Source organism: Chaetodon trifascialis, chromosome 23 (genome assembly GCF_039877785.1).
Source record: "Chaetodon trifascialis isolate fChaTrf1 chromosome 23, fChaTrf1.hap1, whole genome shotgun sequence".
Taxonomy (NCBI): Eukaryota; Metazoa; Chordata; class Actinopteri; order Chaetodontiformes; family Chaetodontidae; genus Chaetodon; species Chaetodon trifascialis.
Genome location: NC_092078.1, coordinates 93187 through 115000, shown reverse-complemented (window position 1 = coordinate 115000; position 21814 = coordinate 93187). Strand labels below are relative to the sequence as shown.

At 46.1% G+C, this 21814-nt stretch overlaps 2 protein-coding genes across 4 annotated transcripts in view; both read left to right on the top strand.

Annotated features, from left to right (window-relative positions):
- The window catches only part of LOC139351080 (TSC22 domain family protein 4-like), a 14712-nt gene extending 9200 nt beyond the window's left edge, over positions 1–5512 (top strand). The window contains exons 4-5 of one of the 2 annotated variants that reach the window (XM_070992748.1): positions 4633–4681; positions 5297–5512. In XM_070992748.1, coding sequence (XP_070848849.1) covers positions 4633–4681; positions 5297–5446 — 199 coding nt within the window. In that variant the 3' untranslated portion in view covers positions 5447–5512. Of the gene's footprint in view, positions 1–4629; positions 4682–5296 lie in introns of both variants that reach the window. The other variant, XM_070992747.1, reaches the window with a different exon arrangement.
- Positions 5513–10320: 4808 nt separating this feature from the next.
- LOC139351178 (phosphatidylinositol 4,5-bisphosphate 3-kinase catalytic subunit alpha isoform) overlaps positions 10321–21814 on the top strand; it is a 29044-nt gene continuing 17550 nt past the window's right edge. For both annotated transcript variants that reach the window (XM_070992938.1, XM_070992937.1), the window contains exons 1-5: positions 10321–10584; positions 19645–19773; positions 20501–20604; positions 20693–20855; positions 21314–21523. In XM_070992938.1, the coding sequence (XP_070849039.1) occupies positions 19689–19773; positions 20501–20604; positions 20693–20855; positions 21314–21523 (562 nt within the window). In that variant the 5' untranslated portion in view covers positions 10321–10584; positions 19645–19688. The remainder of the gene's footprint in view (positions 10585–19644; positions 19774–20500; positions 20605–20692; positions 20856–21313; positions 21524–21814) is intronic.

Here is a 21814-nt window from a genome sequence, read left to right as displayed (position 1 = left end):
AATTGGTCACCAAGTTCCTGCGGCCTGAGCCTGCGCTCTGATTGGATGGTTATTTTTGATGGTGGACTGTGATTGTTTGAGATGTTCAGTAGTGTAAAAAAAAAGATCTCGGGGCGAACTCAGCCAGCCTCTCCTCTTTCTGACCCCGTCCCCCTTTCTCGTCCACAGGGGCGTCCTCCGTCCACCCCGCCCCTCCCCCTCAGGACCCTGCAGTTTGTTGCTAAGCCACCAGAGACACTTGTTGTGTTACGGGATCGTAGAAAGCTCAAAGGTCACCTGTCAGGTGTGAGGGAGTCCTGGCCGAGGGCTGGGTCACTGATCACACCCTCCTGTGGTCAGCCAATCATTGAGGCCCAGCCCAGAACTACAAACCAAACACAACCTCACATGACCCCATCAGCCCCACCTACGGCTCTGTTCCAGAATCCCCTGATCCCCACAGCCCACCACCCTCATTGGTCAGTCCCCTTTAGAGCTCCACCCAGTGGGCGGGGCTCTGAAGCTGCCATGATGTCACTGCTGCTCTTCTGCCACAGGTAACCATGGCAACCAGAAATAAGAGGCCTGACCTTAGCTGCAGGTGTGCTCAGATTCACCTGAAGACGTGGACAGAACATCTCTTAATCACTTTGTATGAGGCATGTCCAAACTGATCCGTAAAGCAGGGCGAGATATTAAAACCAGAACACACACACACACACACACACACACACACACACACACGCACAAATCAGCAGGACGTGATTCAGGTCCTTGTTTACACATCCCACATTATGTTGGCGTGGAAGCTACAGTTACACCGATGGTGCTTTTTGGCTTTTGGTTCATAAGATGTCAGCACAGTCTGGTTCCCATCCCATCATCACGGATGATTGCATGTCGACAAGTATGAGTAGGAATTTCCCCTCGTCAATGGAAGGGACCGCTTGCTTTGCTTCTGACCAGCAGTGAAATCTATCGTCACATCAGGGACTTGTGCTGCCGATGTATTTGTGTAGGTTCAGCATCCTGTGTGGGTTCAAGTCAGTCGTGAAAAGACCGCTTGACTTTCCAGAAGATCAGTGATATTTCTCTGCCCTTTAGTCCCAAATTTAGGGGAAGAACCTTTAGACATGAAGTGGTGGTTTTCCATTTCGACTTAAGTGTGTTTCCGCCTCTTTGTGCTTGATGAACTAAACATTGGGATCTCCTCTATGAGGTCACAGAGGGCAGTCAGGGCTTTGCCTTTGTGTTGTGCAGTAGTAGATTGTGATGCTAAGCAGTCATGTCTGAAAGTAGCTTTCGGAATAAGCAGTGCTGGAGGCTTGATGGGGAATGACTGATTTTAATTCTCAATAATTAGTTAATTATAGCATTGCACTGTCATATTGTCTGTGTTAAGCTAAAATTTCCCACAGGTGATCTCGTTGCTTGTGTGTCCTTCTAATGGCAGTAAGCGAAGCAGTCCTCTCTGAAGCACTATGAACATCCATGCAAAACAGTGTGGTGTCAGTTTTGTCTGTGGACTCATCGACTGTTGTAGGTGATGTCAACCTTTGTTTAGTTTGTCTGAAGGCATTTCAAGAACATTTATAGCATTTAAGAACTTCAACCCTGCAAATAGTTGAAGTGCCAAGATCCAGGATTAACGGAGGAAAGCTGCTGTAGCTCTTTTGTTCTGTGGATGACCGCAGACCTCTGATCGTACGATGTAATCAAACTGTGCACTTTGGCATCCCTCTCCTGTGATCCCTCAGGCAGTTTGACACACATGGTAGTCAAATTAAGTACTTGTGGGTCCAGGCAGGTTTAAACCAAAAGGCTTCATTGACAGTTTCATGTTTCAGGGTCGACAGGCCTATTTTCAGCAGAGCACTTGCCTACTTGTGATCAGATGTTTTGAATAGTTACTAACTGTCGTCTGAACTGTCACATCAGAAAAAATTGATTTGTGAAAGATACTGTCAAGAGCCAATCTGTACATCCTGCCGGGTCGTTACTGTTCGATTCTCAACAAAGATGAGAAGGAAGCAGGATGGTTCGTCATCATCATGGTTCACTTTAAATATTTGGTCTTATATTAGATGTGTCACCTACGGGCCAATTGACGAGACAGGCCATAAAGGGTTGGGTGAGGGTGGAGCAGTGTTTTTTTTTCCATCCAATCAACAGCAAACCTGATTCCATCAATCAGCTGTTCGTGAGACTGAGACCAGTTGGTAAAATGAGTTGAGCACATAGCACTTTATCATAGACTTTGGACATGTCTGACTTTAATGGTTGACCAGTAAGTAAGTGGCTCAGGAAGTAGAGCGGTCGTCCACCAATCAGAAGGATGGTGGTTTGATCCCTGGCCTCTGCAGTCCGATGCTGCGCCATCGGTCTGTGAGTTCATGATGACATAACTTTGGATAAAAGCGTCAGTAAATGATAAATTGTAATTCTAATTGTAATTGTACTGATAAATGACAAAGATTGTCATCTGAAGGAAACTGAGGAGAGCTCAGTGCTGAACTTAAAATGTCTTTGCATGTAAGGTGTTCTGTAGGTGTTGAAAGTACAGAACTAAAGCAGTTGAAGTGTCCTTTGAAACTGAAACACTGAAAGAGCTTGAAGTTTCAGTTGTGTTAGAGCTAAAGTATCTGAAATTTTAGCCTCAATTTCAAGCCATGTGTGGAGTTGTAGTGTCAGTTTGTATGTAAGTACTGAAAGTAGTTGAAGAGTAAGAGCTGATGTACAAACTGGAGGTGGTCCAGCTTGCTGCTCCCCAGGTGATGGAGGTGGTTCAGTACAATCCTCTCCAAGGTCTTCATCAGGTGGTTGCGATGCACAGTCTTTGGGACTGGAACCAGACAGGAAGTTTCCCAAAGACTCATTGAAGATGTGCTGAATGAGCCCACAGAGCTGATCTGCAGTCCCTGAGCAGTCTGGAGCTGATGCCACCTTTGCCTGGGGGTGGAGGCTGAAAGCAGCTGAAGTGTACAGGTGGAAGCAGCTCACCTGTCTGTTGAGGGGTAAAAGATAAAAGCAAGAGAAATCAGTACTTTGAGTACGAGCTCAAAGTATTTGAGGTTTAAGCTTGTATGTAAGCAGTGAAAGCAGCTGAAGACCGACAGACGAAAACAGAGGAAATGTTTGTAGAAGCTGAAGCGGCAGAGACAGTTGAAGTGTCTGCATCGTCAATACGTGACGGCAATGACGGCATTTAAATTGTTGGTTTAAGAGTGAAATAATCTGTCTCACCTGTCTGTCTCTCACCTGTCTGTCTCTCACCTGTCTGTCTCTCACCTGCCTGTCTCTCACCTGCCTGTCTCTCACCTGTCTGTCTCTCTCCTGCCTGTCTCTCACCTGCCTGTCTCTCACCTGTCTGTCTCTCACCTGCCTGTCTCTCACCTGTCTGTCTCTCACCTGTCTGTCTCTCACCTGCCTGTCTCTCACCTGTCTGTCTCTCACCTGTCTGTCTCTCACCTGCCTGTCTCTCACCTGTCTGTCTCTCTCCTGCCTGTCTCTCACCTGCCTGTCTCTCACCTGTCTGTCTCTCACCTGTCTCTCACCTGTCTGTCTCTCACCTGTCTGTCTTTCTCCTGCCTGTCTCTCACCTGCCTGTCTCTCTCCTGCCTGTCTCTCACCTGTCTGTCTTTCTCCTGCCTGTCTCTCACCTGTCTGTCTCTCACCTGTCTCTCACCTGTCTGTCTCTCACATGCCTGTCTCTCACCTGTCTCTCACCTGTCTGTCTCTCTCCTGCCTGTCTCTCACCTGCCTGTCTTTCTCCTGCCTGTCTCTCACCTGTTTGTCTCTCACCTGTCTGTCTCTCACATGCCTGTCTCTCACCTGTCTGTCACCTGTCTGTCACCTGTCTGTCTCTCTCCTGTCTGTCTCTCACCTGTCTCTCACCTGTCTGTCTCTCACATGCCTGTCTCTCACCTGTCTCTCACCTGTCTGTCTCTCTCCTGCCTGTCTCTCACCTGTCTGTCTCTCTCCTGTCTGTCTCTCACCTGTCTGTCTCTCACCTGCCTGTCTGTCACCTGTCTGTCTCTCACCTGCCTGTCTCTCACCTGCCTGTCTCTCTCCTGTCTGTCTCTCACCTGCCTGTCTGTCACCTGTCTGTCTCTCACCTGCCTGTCTCTCTCCTGTCTGTCTCTCACCTGCCTGTCTCTCACCTGCCTGTCTGTCACCTGTCTGTCTCTCACCTGCCTGTCTCTCACCTGCCTGTCTCTCTCCTGTCTGTCTGTCACCTGCCTGTCTGTCACCTGTCTGTCTCTCACCTGCCTGTCTCTCACCTGTCTGTCTCTCTCCTGTCTGTCTCTCACCTGTCTGTCTCTCACCTGCCTGTCTGTCACCTGTCTGTCTCTCACCTGCCTGTCTCTCACCTGTCTGTCTCTCTCCTGTCTGTCTCTCACCTGTCTGTCTCTCACCTGCCTGTCTGTCACCTGTCTGTCTCTCACCTGCCTGTCTCTCACCTGCCTGTCTCTCTCCTGTCTGTCTCTCACCTGTCTGTCTCTCTCCTGCCTGTCTCTCACCTGTCTGTCTTTCTCCTGCCTGTCTCTCACCTGTCTGTCTCTCACCTGTCTGTCTCTCTCCTGTCTGTCTCTCACCTGTCTGTCTCTCACCTGTCTGTCTCTCACCTGTCTGTGTCTCTGTGTCTTACAGCAGTTCCAGTAACAGTCTGATGGCCATTGACAATAAAATCGAGCAGGCCATGGTGAGTTTATCTGAACTGTGTGTTTGTTTTTGTTGTCGTGGCAGTAAAATGCTGCCGTAACACTTCAGTTTAACCTCTGTGCAACATTTAAAGTATGAATCTTATACTCTATAATTTAATACTTAACGGCTTATTAGTCGTTAATAAATGTTTTAGGACACGTCATCGTTTAAGGAAAATGGACTTTTGAGCTGTTCAGGACTGTATTTGTTCTCTTATGAAGTCTATGTAACTGTTGTACTTTAAAAACACACACGTATATAAATATATAAAAAGAGGAGTTTTAAAAACACCTCTGATAATAACTTAGTAATAATACCTTCATTTCCTGCAAACTGCAGCCCAGAATGTTTTCAACAAAACAAAGAATAAGTGTTCTTTGATAAATTAATGAAGTTTTAATGTTATTGTTTCTTATTATTCATTCATTTTCAATAGTCTGTTCTGGCCTTCATTGTGCTGTGACTGCGCCCTCTGCTGGCTAATCAGAGCGGAGCATCTGCCCTTTCTACAAGATCTTTGTAAACACACTGTGCTGCTTGTGTGTGTGTGTGTGTGTGTGTGTGTGTGTGTGTGTGTGTGTGTGTGTGTGTGTGTGTGTGTGTGTGTGTGTAGGACCTGGTGAAGAGTCACCTGATGCTGGCGGTCAGAGAGGAGGTGGAGCTTCTGAAGGAACAAATCAGAGAGCTGCAAGAGAAAAACCAACAGCTGGAGAGAGAGAACCACATCCTGAGAACACTCACACACAATGTACACACCACATAACACACAATGTACACACCACATAACACACAATGTACACACCACACAACACACACTATGCACATCACATAACACACAATGTACACACCACACAACACACACTATGCACATCACATAACACACAATGTACACACCACACAACACACAATGTACACACCACATAACACACAATGTACACACCACATAACACACAATGTACACACCACATAACACACACTATGCACATCACATAACACACAATGTACACACCACATAACACACAATGTACACACCACACAACACACAATGTACACACCACATAACACACAATGTACACACCACATAACACACAATATACACACCACATAACACACAATGTACACACCACATAACACACAATGTACACACCACACAACACACAATGTACACACCACATAACACACACTATGCACACCACATAACACACAATGTACACACCACACAACACACACTATGCACACCACATAACACACAATGTACACACCACATAACACACACTATGCACACCACATAACACACAATGTACACACCACACAACACACACTATGCACACCACATAACACACAATGTACACACCACATAACACACAATGTACACACCACACAACACACAATATACACACCACATAACACACACTATGCACACCACATAACACACAATATACACACCACATAACACACAATATACACACCACATAACACACAATGTACACACCACATAACACACAATATACACACCACACAACACACACTATGCACACCACATAACACACAATATACACACCACATAACATACAATATACACACCACTTAACTCACACAGTATACACACCACATAACACACACAATATACACAACATTTTACACACACCACATGTACACACTGACACACTTGGACTGAACACACACTCCTCACCTGACAGTGTTGGCATGGTAACGAGCTTAATAGGCTGATAATCAGACTAATGACGACTCTGGTAACCATGACAACAGGACCCTTTGTAACAACATGTTTTTCTGCATGATGAAGATGATGATGGAGAGTAGAATCTAATAAATAAATAATGTCAAAATATGGAACAGAGTGATGTTTGTTTGGGGGAATGATGGTCATGATAGTGATGATGATGATGACTGATGATGATGATGGTGGTGGTGGTGGTGGTGATAGTGATAATGATGAAGATAGTGCTGATGGTGACGATGAAGATGAAGTGAAATGAAAAACAGTTCTGAGCTCAGAGGAGAAGAAAGTCAGTGAGCTGAAGGTGAACTTGTCATCAGATCTGTTTAATTAATGTTTTTAATCTTTATTAACAGCGGCTAACAGAAGCAGCTAACAGGAGCTGCTAACAGGAGCTGCTAACAGGAGCTGCTAACAGGAGCAGCTAACAGGAGCTGCTAACAGGAGCTGCTAACAGGAGCTGCTAACAGGAGCTGCTAACAGAAGCTGCTAACAGGAGCTGCTAACAGGAGCAGCTAACAGGAGCTGCTAACAGAAGCTGCTAACAGGAGCTGCTAACAGAAGCTGCTAACAGGAGCTGCTAACAGGAGCTGCTAACAGGAGCTGCTAACAGAAGCAGCTATCAGAAGCAGCTAACAGGAGCTGCTAACAGAAGCAGCTATCAGAAGCAGCTAACAGGAGCTGCTAACAGGAGCTGCTAACAGCTATTTCAGCAGACTGTTAATGGAGACACTGTGACTCGATGGAAACAGATATAAGCCAGAAATACAGAGCTCAAAGGGAAAAAAAGTCCCGGTGCTGTTATTTGTTATGAGTGTTAGAGTTACATATTTACTCTCATCTCTTAATAAGCTACACACACGGTAACACAACCAACATGCCCTCCAGTAACTATAAGCTGCACACACGTGGCCACACAGGCAATGTGACCTTTAGTAACTTAGGAAACACAGAAAACGAAACTTAACATATCTCGTGTCAGGTAACATAATTTACATATGGGGGGGGGTCTAGCTATCTTCTCTTTCAGGGCACTGTCTCTTATGGATTGGATGGGTCGTGTGCCAACAGGCTGGGACCAGCCTGTGGACCGAGGAGGGGGCTGCGACTGCGATTTCCCAAAAGACTGAGATCCATGTACATGTTCTCTATTTTATCAGTGTGTTAATAAATGTCCTTTACTGAAGACAGAATATCTCCTGAGCTCTTTCTGCAAAAACGACCACGCTCACATGAGCTTTACAGGCTTTCTATGTAATGATGGATTTAATTGTTTCTTTATCATATTTAGATTTGATTAGATTCAACTTTATTGTCATCGCCAGAGAGCAACACAAAAACAATGAAATGCAGTTTAGCATCTAACCAGACGTGCAAACAGGCACAATATCCAAAATAAAATGATGCATACAGGTAGTGCAATTGGTATGAGGTGTTCTGACTGCAGCCTTTGGTTTTCCTGTAGTCCACGATGAGCTCCTTGGTCTCCTTGGTGTTGAGGGTCAGGTTGTTGTCGGCGCGCCACATCACCAGCTGCTGAACCTCGTCCCTGTAGGCTGACTCCTTGTTGTTGTTGTTGTTGTTGTTGTTGATCACTGTGGCGTTGTCTGCGAACTTGATGCATATTTGGGAACAAATAGGCCAATTTGTTTGTTTTAGCATGTTAGCATCTTTCAGATTAGCAACAACATTTCTCACTTCATCCATTTTCAAAAGTCAAACTTCGAAGTGAGATGATAAAATGTAGCAGCAGGAAAAAAACTCACTTTAACTGTTTGCAATGACGTTAAAACCAGATGGAGGGCAGGAAGTGAAAACCACACTGTACGAGATGGAGCAAAGTTCTTACTGTGCTAGTTTAGATGAATTTTCAAGAGAAAGGTCTGAACAGACAATCAGAGCATTCGTTGGCGGTGACCCTTACGTTATAATGAAAGCAAACAGAAGTATGGAGGCATACGACTTCTGTGTTAGCAGTTGGGTCCACGATCTCCGGGATGACTCGTTTTTTTTTTTTTTTAAGGTGCATGCATCATTTTCCTGTGGATTAACCGAGCAGCAAACTTTCAGCACTGTGGTGCTGAAAGACATTTTTTCTGGGGTTTTTCGGTCAAGTTCTTGCATTTTTCACCTGAATGAACAACGTTTGGTACTCAATAAAAGCTCCTCGTGGTTTCTACATTTGATCAATTTGAGCAACCGTAAACAACACAAAACATCTCCATTGTGAGTGTGTGTTATAGCGCTTCCTATGCACAACAAAAGAGCGACATGATGTCAGACGCAAACCACCAATACAAAGAGGGGCTTTAAATGAGAGGAGGAGCCAGTTCACAGACTGACAGGAGCTCTTTGTGCCTGCAGTCCTTACTGATGTGACTGATGCAATGCATGCTGGGATACACTCTCCAAATCATCTGGATAGAGAACAAAACACACAAACAGATGAGATCCAACAAGCTTTGCCCCCCCCCCCCCCCCCCCCCCCCCCCCACACACACACACACACACAGAGTTAATCCTAATCCTGTTTTTGTTTTCCATATATAGGACGCCAGCCAGGTCTCTCTCCTGACATATAAGAAGTTTGACTTCAGTCAGTCAGTTAAGTCTTTACCTCTTATTATTATTATTATTTATACAACCCAACACATTTTTTTGGCCCACATGAAAACACACAAAGCCAATACATTTAACCAGCACACCTTCACTCATGAATAAACTGAGCAACACAAAATCACAACAGCACAAAATATTAGAGTGAATACCAACACTGTGGATCAAGGAGTCACAGCGTGGCGGTTCAGGCAGTTCAGTTCAATCAGTGCAAAAAAAAAAAGTATTTTCGTGAAACAAAAAATGACAGAACTCTTCAGGAACAAAGCAAAAGACTCATAAAGAACAACAAGAGCCTCAGTCCTAGTAATAAAAAAAAAAGACTCGGCACCTGAGTGGTACAGGTACTGTTTCGCTCATTGAATTTAAATATTGTCCAGGTTGTCTTTGAAAATGAAATGTTAAATGTTGTAATTTGTTTATTTCAAATTGTGAGAAAGTTGTTTTTTCGTTTGAATTGTGACTTAAATCCTGCTCACACAAATGGAAAGTTAGACGACTGTTTATATTTCATTTTCAAATTTGAATTAACATCTGAATATTGTTCACTTTAGAGCAGCTTTTGTCTTTGAAAATGAAATCATTTCCATTTTCTTCTGCACTAAAAGCCTCCAGCTCCTGTAAATTCTTTGGTCGTCTTGTGTGAGCTGAACGTTTGAGATCTCCTCAGTCTCTCAGTGGTCCAGAGGTCCGCAGACTGATGGTCCTCCAGAACCTTCTGGAGTCTGTGTTTGAGCTGAAGCTGTTTGTGGTTCTTCTTCGTGTCCAGTTTTCCTGGCAGTCATTGAAACCTTCGCTGGTCTACCTGACCGTGTCTCAGTATCAGCAGAACCCCTGATGTTCCACTTTTTATCAGTTTGAACACGACTGATCTGCTGTTTCAAATCTGTGGATCTTGTAAATCCTCTTCCTGGTTTCTGAGGTCCAGCTGGCCTCCTGCAGGTCTCTGATGGTCCTGTTGCTTCCTTATGGCTCAGTATCCAGTGAAGTCAGGCCAGCTGTGGATGAAACGTGCAGGAGTGATTACAATCAAACAGGTGACAGGTGTGGGAGCTCACCTGAACACCTGTTTAAAGCTGTGTGCAGTTTATCAGGCCAAACGCTGAAGGGTCTGTAGACTCCTGATCACCGTTTGGCTCATTTCAGCTCTGATGATTTAAGGACACGAACAACTACTGGCCCTTTAAGAGAGGAAGAGGATGAGCCGACACTCAAACACCCCCCCCCCCCCCCCCCTCCCTTCCTCCCTTCCTTCCTCTCTCCCTCCCCCCTCCTCCAGCACATTGTTCTGTGGCTCCCGGCGAGCAGCGGCTTCCCCCTGCAGACGGGCGGTCAGACAGACGGGCAGTCAGACAGACGGGCAGTCAGGCAGACAGGTCCCCGCTGTGGACCGTGGCGGCTCGGAACGGGACAGTCTTTGTGTAAATCAGCGGGGCGGCGGTTGATCCACCGGCTGCTACACAAGCTGAGACAAAGACAAGCAGAGACAGACTGACGGACGCTATGACAGGAGGCGCGCGGACCTGGACCGACAGACAGCTCAGGTGAGTGACAGTGGAAACAAAGAGTCCGTGTGTGCGTCTTTCTTTTTTCTTTCTTTCTTGGATTTCATCCCTCGCTCCCACTCCCGTTGTCATGGCAACCATATAATAGTCTGAGGTCATGAGGAGAGAGGAGAAGAGGAGATGAGGAAACACGGGAGGAGAGGAGGAGAGGAGAGGAGAGGAGAGGAGGAGAAGTCTTTAAGCTTTTCATGATGGTGGTTCATTTTGAGTTTCAGTCTGTGATGGTTTTAATCAAGTTTCCCAGTAAGAGCAACAATAATAAGTCAGAAAAAAGTCTTTTTGTGTTTACCTGCTGTGTTTACAAACACGTCAGATAAACAAACATGTGACATCATCAGTATACAACACCCCAGACCTGTCAATCAAACTGAGTGACAGCAGCTTCTCCTCCTGTTGTCTCACTTTCAAGTTATTTTGATGTTATTTGAAGGCAGTTAATGATGCTGCTATTTTAGACTGATGCTGTGTTTTCTGATCCAGCTCTGGTTCAGTTTGATCCAGCTCTGGTTCAGTGTGATCCAGCTCTGGTTCAGTTTGATCCAGCTCTGGTTCAGTTTGATCCAGCTCTGGTTCAGTGTGATCCAGCTCTGGTTCAGTGTGATCCAGCTCTGGTTCAGTGTGATCCAGCTCTGGTTCAGTTTGATCCAGCTCTGGTTCAGTGTGATCCAGCTCTGGTTCAGTTTCATCCAGCTCTGGTTCAGTTTCATCCAGCTCTGGTTCAGTTTGATCCACCTTCATGGTTGAGGTGAACACCCAGGTATTTGTACTCACCCATGATCTTAATGTCCAATCCCTGGATGTTCACTGATGTAGTCTGTGGGACCCTCCTGTTGTAGTCTATCACTATCTCCTTTGTCTTGCTGGCGTTCATGTGCAGATGGTTCAGTCCACACCAGTCTAACATTGCCGATGACATCCCTGCATTCCAGTTTGTTCCCCTGTGATACACGTCCCACTATGGCTGTACCATCTGAGAACTTCTGGGTGTGGCAGCTGTTGGTGTGTGTGAAGTCTGATGTGTAGAGGGTGAAGAAGAAAGGGGAGAGCGCTGTCCCCTGTGGAGCCCCCATGCTGCAGACCACCACACTGGTCATGCAGTCATGAAGCCTCACATGCTGTGGTCTGTTGGTGTGGTAGTTGATGGTCCACACAGTCAGTTGGCAGTCTACTCCAGCTCCATTGATGGCATTGATGGCTGGATTGTGTTGAAAGCACTGGAGAAGTCAAAAAACATGGCCCTCACTGTGCTCCCAGTGTTCTCCATGTGTGACAAATACTGTTGGAGCAGGTAAATGACAGTTAAGCAGGTAGATGAAGTTAAGGCTACCGACCTGAAGTGGTTGGGCTCTCTGGGGTGCACAGTCTTTGGGACTGTGACCCTTTCCAGACTGAGGCTCTGCTTGAAGATCTACATTACGCAGTGCATGCATTAAGTCCAAGGTTCTGTTGTCTCTGGTGTGGCAGTTAACATACTGGGTGAAGTGGGGAGAGTGGAGGTGGGATGTCTGCAGCTGTGAAACAACAGTGTGAAGCGGCTCACAGGCTGCTGGTGTGATGACATGCCAGAAGTCTCCTCTAGTAGGTCTAGTAGGTTGCAGTTGTAGACAAGCTGACTATAGGCTACATACAGAGGTGCACATAAGGTTTTTTTCAGGTACTCAGGTGAGTAGAAGGAGATGGTGTTTGGTATACAGCACATACACAGTGAGGCCCTAAGAAACACAATCTTCCTCAGTGTCCTTGTCAATGTCTCCCTCACTGTCTTCCTCTTCTTCCTCCTTCCTCCTTCCTTCCAGGAGCAGATAATGAAGATGCTCCTCAGTCCCTGGCTCAGTCTCAGATGAGCTGTCTCCATTCACAGGTCAACGGCTGGCTTTGGGTCACATGTCTCTGTGCTCGTCTTTGACAGGTGAATGTGAATCAGGGCTGAGAGATGAGTCTGTGACAGACCAGCTCTGGACTTGTTTTTTATTCTATTGAGACGTGAGAATCTCCCCTCTGCTCAAAGGCAGTGGAAGAGACACTTAAACTGTCTTGTTAGTGTAGAGGAACAGTCTGTATTTCCGGTTTGGACCAAGTCGTCCTCAGAGGATGCTCAGAGGAAGTGCTTCTCTCCTGCTCTAAGTTCATCCATTTCTCTCGGTGGAGTCTCTGTAAGGTTAGAAGGTGGTTTTTGTGATGTCCTCGATCCATCAAAGAGCAGTCCCCTCCATTTTTGTTTGTTCAGTACTTTGCATTATCTGTGTTCCTCCCTCTGTCACAGCATGTTCAGTTGTCTTACCTGCTGTCATCGTCTTCTCATCTGCTCACCTGTGCCATCAGCACTTTTCCACACTCTCCCTACGTTTACACGCAGCAGGGTATTTTGGAAAACAGATTTTTTTGGCTCCTCGGTTTCTAAAAATGACATCGTGCGGCCGGCATGACCATATGACTGGAGTTTTTAAAAATGATCGTTTTCTGTGAAAAAAAATTCTGTTTGGTGTAAACGAGAGGCCAAACTGCATGAAAACATGCGTTTTCCCTAAGTGCAAACGGGGTCTCAGCCATGCCTACCTGCCTGCTCACCTAATCACACACCTGAAGCTCATAACAATCAGTGCAGTGTTTAAGCTGCTACACTTACTCTGGCCAGACTGTTCATTGTTCTCGTGCAATTCACTGTGTGTTACTCGAGACTCTGCATTGTTGCTGCTTATCTGGACCTGCCAAGTCTGAGATTAAAGCTGATATAAACAATATCAGTCTTGTGGTGGTTCTGCACTTGGTTCCAAAACCCTCCCAGCTACACCTTCCTGTCAACATGCAGCTCTGACGTTCACTCTGAGCTGCTTCAGTAAAGCAGAATCGTCAGCACTGAAGTTTGAGAAAAACATCACAGAACTTGTTATCGTTCTTCATTCAACTTGTTCACCATTTAGCAAGTGGGCAACTGGACTTTTCAGCTTGACTAGGTTGAGTCTCATTTGTGATCAAGAAGGGCCATGATTGATAAGCAAGACTCTATCAAACTCATACCACAAGAATATAAGAAATGCATAACAGAATATGAAAGGAGCACACATTCAGCTTCCGGTTGAGTGAATGTTGGCGCGTCTTGCTGCCGCTGCGACTTTTTGAATGTTTTACGGCTCTCCAGCCTCCTGATGACCATATTAGGAGTTTAACTCTTATTCGCCTGGTAACCTCCGTTTGCGCTGTCATCGCTCTGTGGTGACTACTGGCTATCGTTTGCCTACCTGCTCGGCTCACCGCCAGGCTTCATGTGTGTCATCACCTCTCCGCCGCGCATTACGATGCCGGTCAGCAGGGTCCTTGTATTGTCTGTGCTGGTCTGGACTGCTCTGTCACTCCTTCATCCACCTGTGGAGGGACTTCTCCAATATTCGGCCGTGGAGCTCCTCAGGCTTCGCTTTCAGCGGTCCGGATCTCCACCACCAGCTCTAGACCTCCACCCAGACATCTCCTTCCTGCCTCGCCGGAGATACATCCACCAGGGGTCTCGGCGGGGGTCCTCCACTCACCGCCCACCCAGAAACACCGGCCGGTCTGTGAATCATGGGGTGTTAGCCAGCCTGGCTAGATCGGCTAATGCCCCTCTCAGCAACGACATCTCCGGCGTCAGGTCTTTCTCTGTTATGATTGGAGACCTCTCATCCTCCCGTGCCCCCCTCTCTTGTGGCGTCCCTCAGGGTTCCATTCTCGGCCCTCTTCTTTTTACCATTTATCTACTGCCTCTTGGAAAGATCATCTCCACTCATAATCTTCACTTTCACTGTTATGCTGATGACAGGTTTACCTCCCGATTATCCCCAATTGTTGGTTTCTTTGTAGATAAAAGAGCTTGGTCTGTACCAGCTCTATATGGAAAGTGTCCTGAGACAACTTCTGTTGTGATTTGGCGCTATACAAATAAAATTGAATTGAATTGAATTGAATTGAATGCTCCAGCTGCACTGAATTCCCTCTTCAAGTGCCTAGAAGACATCGACCGATGGTTGACACAAAATTTTCTGCACTTGAACCAGTCTAAAATGGAATGTATTGTTTTTGGTACCTCTGATGTATGTGAAAATGTGATTAGTAACTGCGATTCTTCTTCCTTTGCCTCTCTTTTTAAACCTGCTGTAAGGAATTTGGGAGTTATTTTGGACCCTGGTCTATGTTTTGACCAGCAGATTGACTCTGTAGTGAAGCTGAGTTTCTTCCAACTACGTCTTTTAACTAAAGTTAAGCCCTTCCTCAGCAGGAACGATCTTGAAATGGCTATCCATGCTTTTATCAGTTCTAGGTTAGATTACTGTAATTCCTTGTACTTCAGCATCAAGCAATCTTGTCTCTCTCGCCTTCAACTGGTACAAAATGCTGCAGCACGCCTTCTAACCAACACCCCCCGTTACAGTCACATCACTCCCGTTCTTCTTGCACTACATTGGCTCCCAGTTAAATTTAGGATCATTTTTAAATTGATAATGTTTGTTTTTAAAGCTATCCACAGTCTTGCTCCAGCGTATCTGTCTGATTGTATAAAGCTTAGATGACACTGTAGAGCCCTCCGGTCCTCAGAACAGCCCCTGTTGGAGGTTCCTTTTTCTAATTTTAAACAGTGGGGGGATTGAGCCTTCTCGATTGCGCCCCGAAATCGTGGAACTCCCTACCGCCTGAATTACATTTTATTAATGACTTGGCACTTTTTAAATCACATCTTAAAACTCATTTATTTAGACTGGCTTTTAATATTGAGTAACTTTTACCCTTTGATATGCATTTTTTGTTGTGTTTCTTGCTATGTATCTTTTGTAATTTCCCTGTAAAGCACTTTGATCATCTGTCTGATGTTGTAAGGTGCTATATAAATAAACTTTATTATTATTATTATTGCTGCACGGTGGCGCAGCAGGTAGTGCGCGTGCCTCACAGCACGAAGGTTGCCGGTTCGATCCCCGGGTCAGGCGGGGCCTTTCTGTGTGAAGTTTGCATGTTCTTCCCGTGCATGCGTGGGTTCTCTCCGGGTACTCCAGCTTCCTCCCACAGACCAAAAACATGCTCATTAGGTTAATTGATGACTCTAAATTGTCCGTAGGTGTGAGTGTGAGTGTGAATGGTTGTTTGTCCTTGCATGTGGCCCTGCAATCGGCTGGCGACCGGTTCAGGGTGTACCCCGCCTCTCGCCCATTGTAGCTGGGATAGGCTCCAGCCCCCCGCAACCCCGAAAAGGATAGGCAGTATAGATAATGGATGGATGGATGGATTATTATTATTATTATTATTATTATTACCTTCGGTCTGCTGAAAATCCGCTCCCTCATGAGCAAAGGACATCTCATCCAGGATATCCTCACAGACCGTAAGCTTGACTTTCTTTTGTGGCAACTTTCTGGTGACTTTTCTCAGCTGAATGACTCTACCCGTCCAGGGTTTGTTTACATCTGCGAACCATGTGACTCAGGTCGCGGAGGTGGTCTCGCGATACTCCATCGTGAGAAGTGGAAGGTCCTTCCACTTTCTGTCCCTCCCTTCTCCTCGCTGGAATGCCCTGCCTGTCGAATACCTGGACCCACCCCCACAATCACTGCCACAGTCTATCGCCCCCCCAAACCTCACAAGTACTTTTTAAATGAATTCTCCGCCCTCCTCACACACCTCTCCACTCTCTCACCAAATGTAATTCTGTTGGGAGATTTCAACATACACATGGACAATACTGCTCTTCTCCTCACCATAGACTTCTCCTCATCACTTGACAGTTTTGGCTTCCAACAGTACTCAGACTTCCCCACACACATTAAAGGCCACACCCTGGATTTAATTTGCTGTTCTGGACTCACCCCCTCCAACTGTACTGCTGATGAACTTCATATCACTGACCACTTCCTCCTCACATTTAATGTCACCCTCCAGCTCTCCATCTCCAAACCACCCCGTGTCATCTCCTTCCGCAATATAAAGGGCATTAACATGGACTCTCTCTTCTCCTGCATCACCAACTTGACTATGGACTCTTCTTCCACCCCTGATGATCTTGTCTCTCAGTATAATAATGGTCTGACTACTATTCTCATCTCGCTCGCCCCTGTCAAATCCCACTCCGTTTTCTTCACTCGATCTGCCCCCTGGTTCACCCCTGATCTTCGCCCCATGAAATCCAAAAATCGACTGCTTGAAAGACTCGACAGGAAATCTGGTCTCACCATCCACAAAGACATTTACACAGCTCAGCTCTCTCATTATAAGGACTCCATCTCTCATGCTAAATCTCAGTATTACTCAACTATCTGGACTTATCTGCTCTAATGCAGGCAACCACAAGACTCTTTTCTGTTTTTAACAACATCATTCAACCCCCCCCCCCTTACTCCTCTGACACCTGTGACTCTCTCCTCCTGTTTTTCAATGAAAAGATCAACAGAATCCCCCAACATTTGGGCTCCTCCACCTGACCCTCCCCTAGTCTTTGTGAGCAATTCCAGTCTGGTTTCCGTCCCCGTCACAGCACAGAAACAGCCCTCATAAAAATCACCAGCAACATCCTCATGGCAGCTGACTGGTTTACTCTCCATCCTCATCCTCCTCGATCTGAGTGCGGCCTTCGACACCATTTCTCACTCCATTCTCCTCAACAGACTTTCCTCCATAGGCATCACCAGCACCCCCCTGCACTGGTTTCATTCCTACCTCACAGGCTGCACTCAGTTCATCCAACTCAAATCCTTCACTTCCCAGACCGCCCCTTCTCTTCATCATTTATCTTCTCCCTCTTGGCAATATCTTCCGTAAATTTGGTATCCATTTCCACATTTAAGGCCATCAACCTCACCCCCCTATATCTATCTGACCTCATCTCCATTGCCACCCCCTCTCGCTCCCTCAGATCTTCCTCCTCTCTCCACCTCTCTGTCTCAGCACCACGGGGAGCAGAGCTTTCAGTCCCTCTTCACTGCCACTTGACATCAGAAACACCGATTCTCTCCTCATCTTCAAATCCAGACTCAAAACTCATCTGTTCCAGACTGCCTTCTCTCTTTAATTTCACTTCTCCTTCTCTCCGCTTGTTTTTAACTTGATTTTTTAATTATTGTGCTCTTATTTATTCTGTGTATTTTGCTTGTGTTTTACCCACTTTGTAAAGTGTCCTTGAGTGTTTTGAAAGGTGCTTCTCAATAAAATTTATTATTATTATTCCTTTATGTGTAATGATTTTACCAAGGCATGACTGAAATTTCTAGAGTATACAGAGAAAATGCGATGAGATGGACATTATTATTACTGATAGAGCAATCAAATAATATCAGTTAGTTCAGAAAATCATTACCTACAGGCACAACTGTGGATCAAATTGTTTTCTAATATTGTTTATTAGATAAAGACAATACCTCCTCCTCCCACCTCCGCCAGATTCCTCAGCACTGGGGATTCTTTCTCAACCATCAACACTGTCTTGGTGTGTCAACCGTGGCCAGTTTGGTGAAAGACACCTGTGATATCATCAAGACACAAATGAGAGAAACCCACATGCCAGTTCCAACTGAGGAGCTCTGGAGGAACGGTGCCTGATGTTGCAGAAGAAAATGGATCTATGCACTTGAGGGGAATCATGTTGTACTTCAGTCACCAGCAAATTCTGGTTCCAGTTGTAGTTTTAATATTTATAAGAGCACCTTCTCTGTTGTCCTCACTCTGGTGGATGCAGACGCACAGTTTCTCTTGAGACGTCTCTGGACGCATCTTCTCCAGATCCCGTCTGGGACCCTTCAAGTTGCTACTATGAATATACCAGCACCATGCCACTCTACTCAGCACATGCGTTGGGACTGGTGCCATTTCTGACAGTGGCTGAGGAGGCTTCCCTGATGAAAACCTTTCCCCTCTGTTCCTATTCTTGGAAACGCCTGCCAGAGGATCAGCCAGTATTCAACTACTGCCTTTTCAGTGCCTGACACATTGCTGGCATCCTCAGCCAGTGCTGGAGAGTGTATCAACGCCACCTGCATGTCTCATCTGACATGCATTCTCAAAGCCACCTCCATGCACCTCCATGGTGCAGATGAGAACCACAGCGATGATGTTGAGGATGAAGGTGCTGATGATGTGCATGGCAGCATGCTGGGCGGCCACTAAGAGTCTGAGGCACTGGGGTGTGGGAAACTTCTGCCAGTATTTCAGCTCACCTGCTGGTCACTGTATGACCACATGTGCCATGGTCTCCCTTATTTGCTCCACTGTGCAGACTTTTCTCCTTCAGTCCTCTTGAAGTTAATGAACCAAACCTATAAATAATTGTTTAGTGTTTAATGTTTAAGTTGTACATGTGTATAATTCATAATAAATTCCATGTTCATTATTCATGATTTAAACTCTTATCCGTTCAAAAAGATGATACATTCAGCCAATGTCTTCTTAAATTATTGTTCATATTATTGATCAAATATCTAGGGTTCAAAGACATGAAAAAAGTCAGCAGAAACAGTTACCTCAGTGCCGAGGTGAAAGGAAAACATTTACTTACTGCACATGTGAAACTGAAGGGGTAAATGTGCATCCTCGAATACATTTTAAGGCACAAACAATCAAGGAAGCGATCAACACTCACCTCAAAGTAACATTGAAATAAATATAGTGTACACCCTGTTTCCAAAATATTTGGGACACCGTGTAAAACGTAAAGAGAAGCAGAATGTGATGATTTGCAAAACACTGAAGCCCCATATCTAATCAGGCCAGTTTAGCAGCCGGACTATTTTACTACAGAGCCATGCTGTTGGAATACCAGCACAATGTGGTTTGAGTACTAATGTGGTTCCTGTCCAGGTTAACGGGCCACTATGGTTCCAAGGTCAGGGTCATCACAGTCAGAAAGGCTTAAACTGTGGGTACCAAAACAGATCCAACTTTACAGCCAACCAGGGCTGAAAAGGACCTAACTAGTTTCACCCGTCTGTCTGCCTGCCTGCCTGCCTGCCTGCCTGCCTGCCTGCCTGCCTGCCTGCCTGCCTGTCTGTCTGCCTGCCTGCCTGTCTGCCTGTCTGTCTGTCTGTCTAGGTAACCCAGTGCTGAGGTGAGGCAGCTTGTGATTGGTGGCTGCCATGGTGCCCAGGCCATCATCAGGGGAGCTGTGGGGGCTCCACCTGATGCCCCCCCGCATCCTGGTGGACTGTTGCCTACCCAACGGTACAACTTTGCTCTGTATTTTGTCCTGTTCTGTCATGTATTCTATTCTGTTCTGTTCAGGTCTGTATTCAATTCAATTCAATTTTATTTGTATAGCGCCAAATCACAACAACAGTTGTCTCAGGACACTTTCCATATAGAGCTGGCCAAGCTCTTTCATCTACACAGACCCAACAATTCCCTCATGAGCAAGCACTTGGCATTCTGTCCTGTCCTGTCCTGTCCTGTCATATTCTGTTCTGTTCCGTTCTGTTTTCTGTTCCATCTTCTGTCCTGTCATGTTCTGTCCTCTTCTGTTCTGTGTTCTGTCCTTTTCTGTATTCTGATCTGTTCTGTCCTCTTCTGTTCTGTATTCTATTCTGTATTCCTCATCTGTTCTTTTCTGTCCTAGTCTGGTTTGTCCTCTTCTGTCACCTGTTCTATTTTCTGTCCTGTTCTGTCCTGTTTTGTTCTGTATTCGGTTGTGTCCTGGTCTTGTTTGGCCTCTTCTGTCATCTGTTCAATGTTCTGTCCTGGTCTTGTCTGTCCTCTACTGCCATCTGTTCTACGTCCTGTCCTGTCCTGTCCTGTCCTGTCCTGTCCTGTCCTGTCCTGTCTTCAGAATCAGAATCAGATATACTTAATTGATCCCCAAGTGGAAATTGTTTAAATTGTTTGATTCTGTTCTGTCCTGTCCTGTTTTGTTCTATTCTGTTCTGTTCTCTCATGGTCTGTTCATGTCTTCCAGGGATGATGGTGAGTCTGGAGTGTCTCAGAGAAACTCCTCTCACCAGCATTAAACAGCAACTCTTCACTGAGGCCAGGAAGCACCCACTGTATCACCTGCTGCAGGTGCATCACTATTTGACCTTTGACCCTGCCTCTTACATCTGTTATTACCAGGGATAAAAGTGGTAATAATTGATCTCTGATTGGTCAGGAGGAGTCGTGTTACATTTTTGTGGGCGTGACCCAGGAGGCAGAGAGGGAGGAGTTTTATGATGAAACAAGGCGGCTGTGTGACCTCCGACTGTTTCACCCCATCTTGAAGGTCATCGAGCCACTCGGCAACCGGGAGGAGAAGATCCTGAACCGAGAGATAGGTAACACACACCTCACTGAACATCCATCCATCCATCCATCCATCCATCCATCCATCCATCCATCCATCCATCCATTTTCTATGCCGCTTATCCCTTTCGGGGTCACAGGGGGGCCGGAGCCTATCCCAGCTGTCAACGGGCGAGAGGCGGGGTACACCATGGACCATTCGCCAGCCAATCACAGGGCAACCTCACTGAACACGTCATCACCAACCATCAAATGTTTGGACAGCCATTGGCCAGTCAGCAAACATCTCATCATCCAGCATCAGCCAGACACTGTTTGATAAAAGACCACGTCATTAATGGCACTCGTCCAAACAGTTATAGTGACAAAGAGGAGTAGCTGGTCTCAATACAAGACCAAAGCTGGTTAAGCTGGTTCCAAAACAGGGACAGACCATCTCCCCCATCCTCCCCCTCCCTCACACTCAGACTGAAAGCTCACCTCTGTGCAGGGTTTGCCATCGGAATGCCGGTCTGTGAGTTTGAGATGATGAAGGACCCGGAGGTTCAGGACTTCCGCCGCTCCATACTGAGCGTTTGCAGAGAGGCCATGGAGGAGAGGGAGGCGGGGGGGGCCCACAGTCAGGCGCTCTATGTTTACCCCCCCAATGTGGAATCCAGCCCCCAACTCCCACAACACATCTACAGCAAGCTGGATAAAGGTACTCAGCCTGTTTGACCAGTAGGCAGCCTCCAGGTGTGCCGTTCTGAAGAAAACTGTGAATTCTGGGAAACTGGAAGGGAAGAAAACATTTTTATTGTTAGAATTGATATCTTTTGCATAATCAACCAAAGTAAGACGATGCTCTACCTGTCTCTCTGTCTATATCTGTGGTATACCTGTCTCTGTTCCTGTCTGTCTCTCTGTACCTGTCTCTCTCTGTAACTCTCTCCGTACCTGTCTCTCTACCTGTCTCCCTGTCTCTTTCACCTGTCTGTCTCTCTGTACCTGC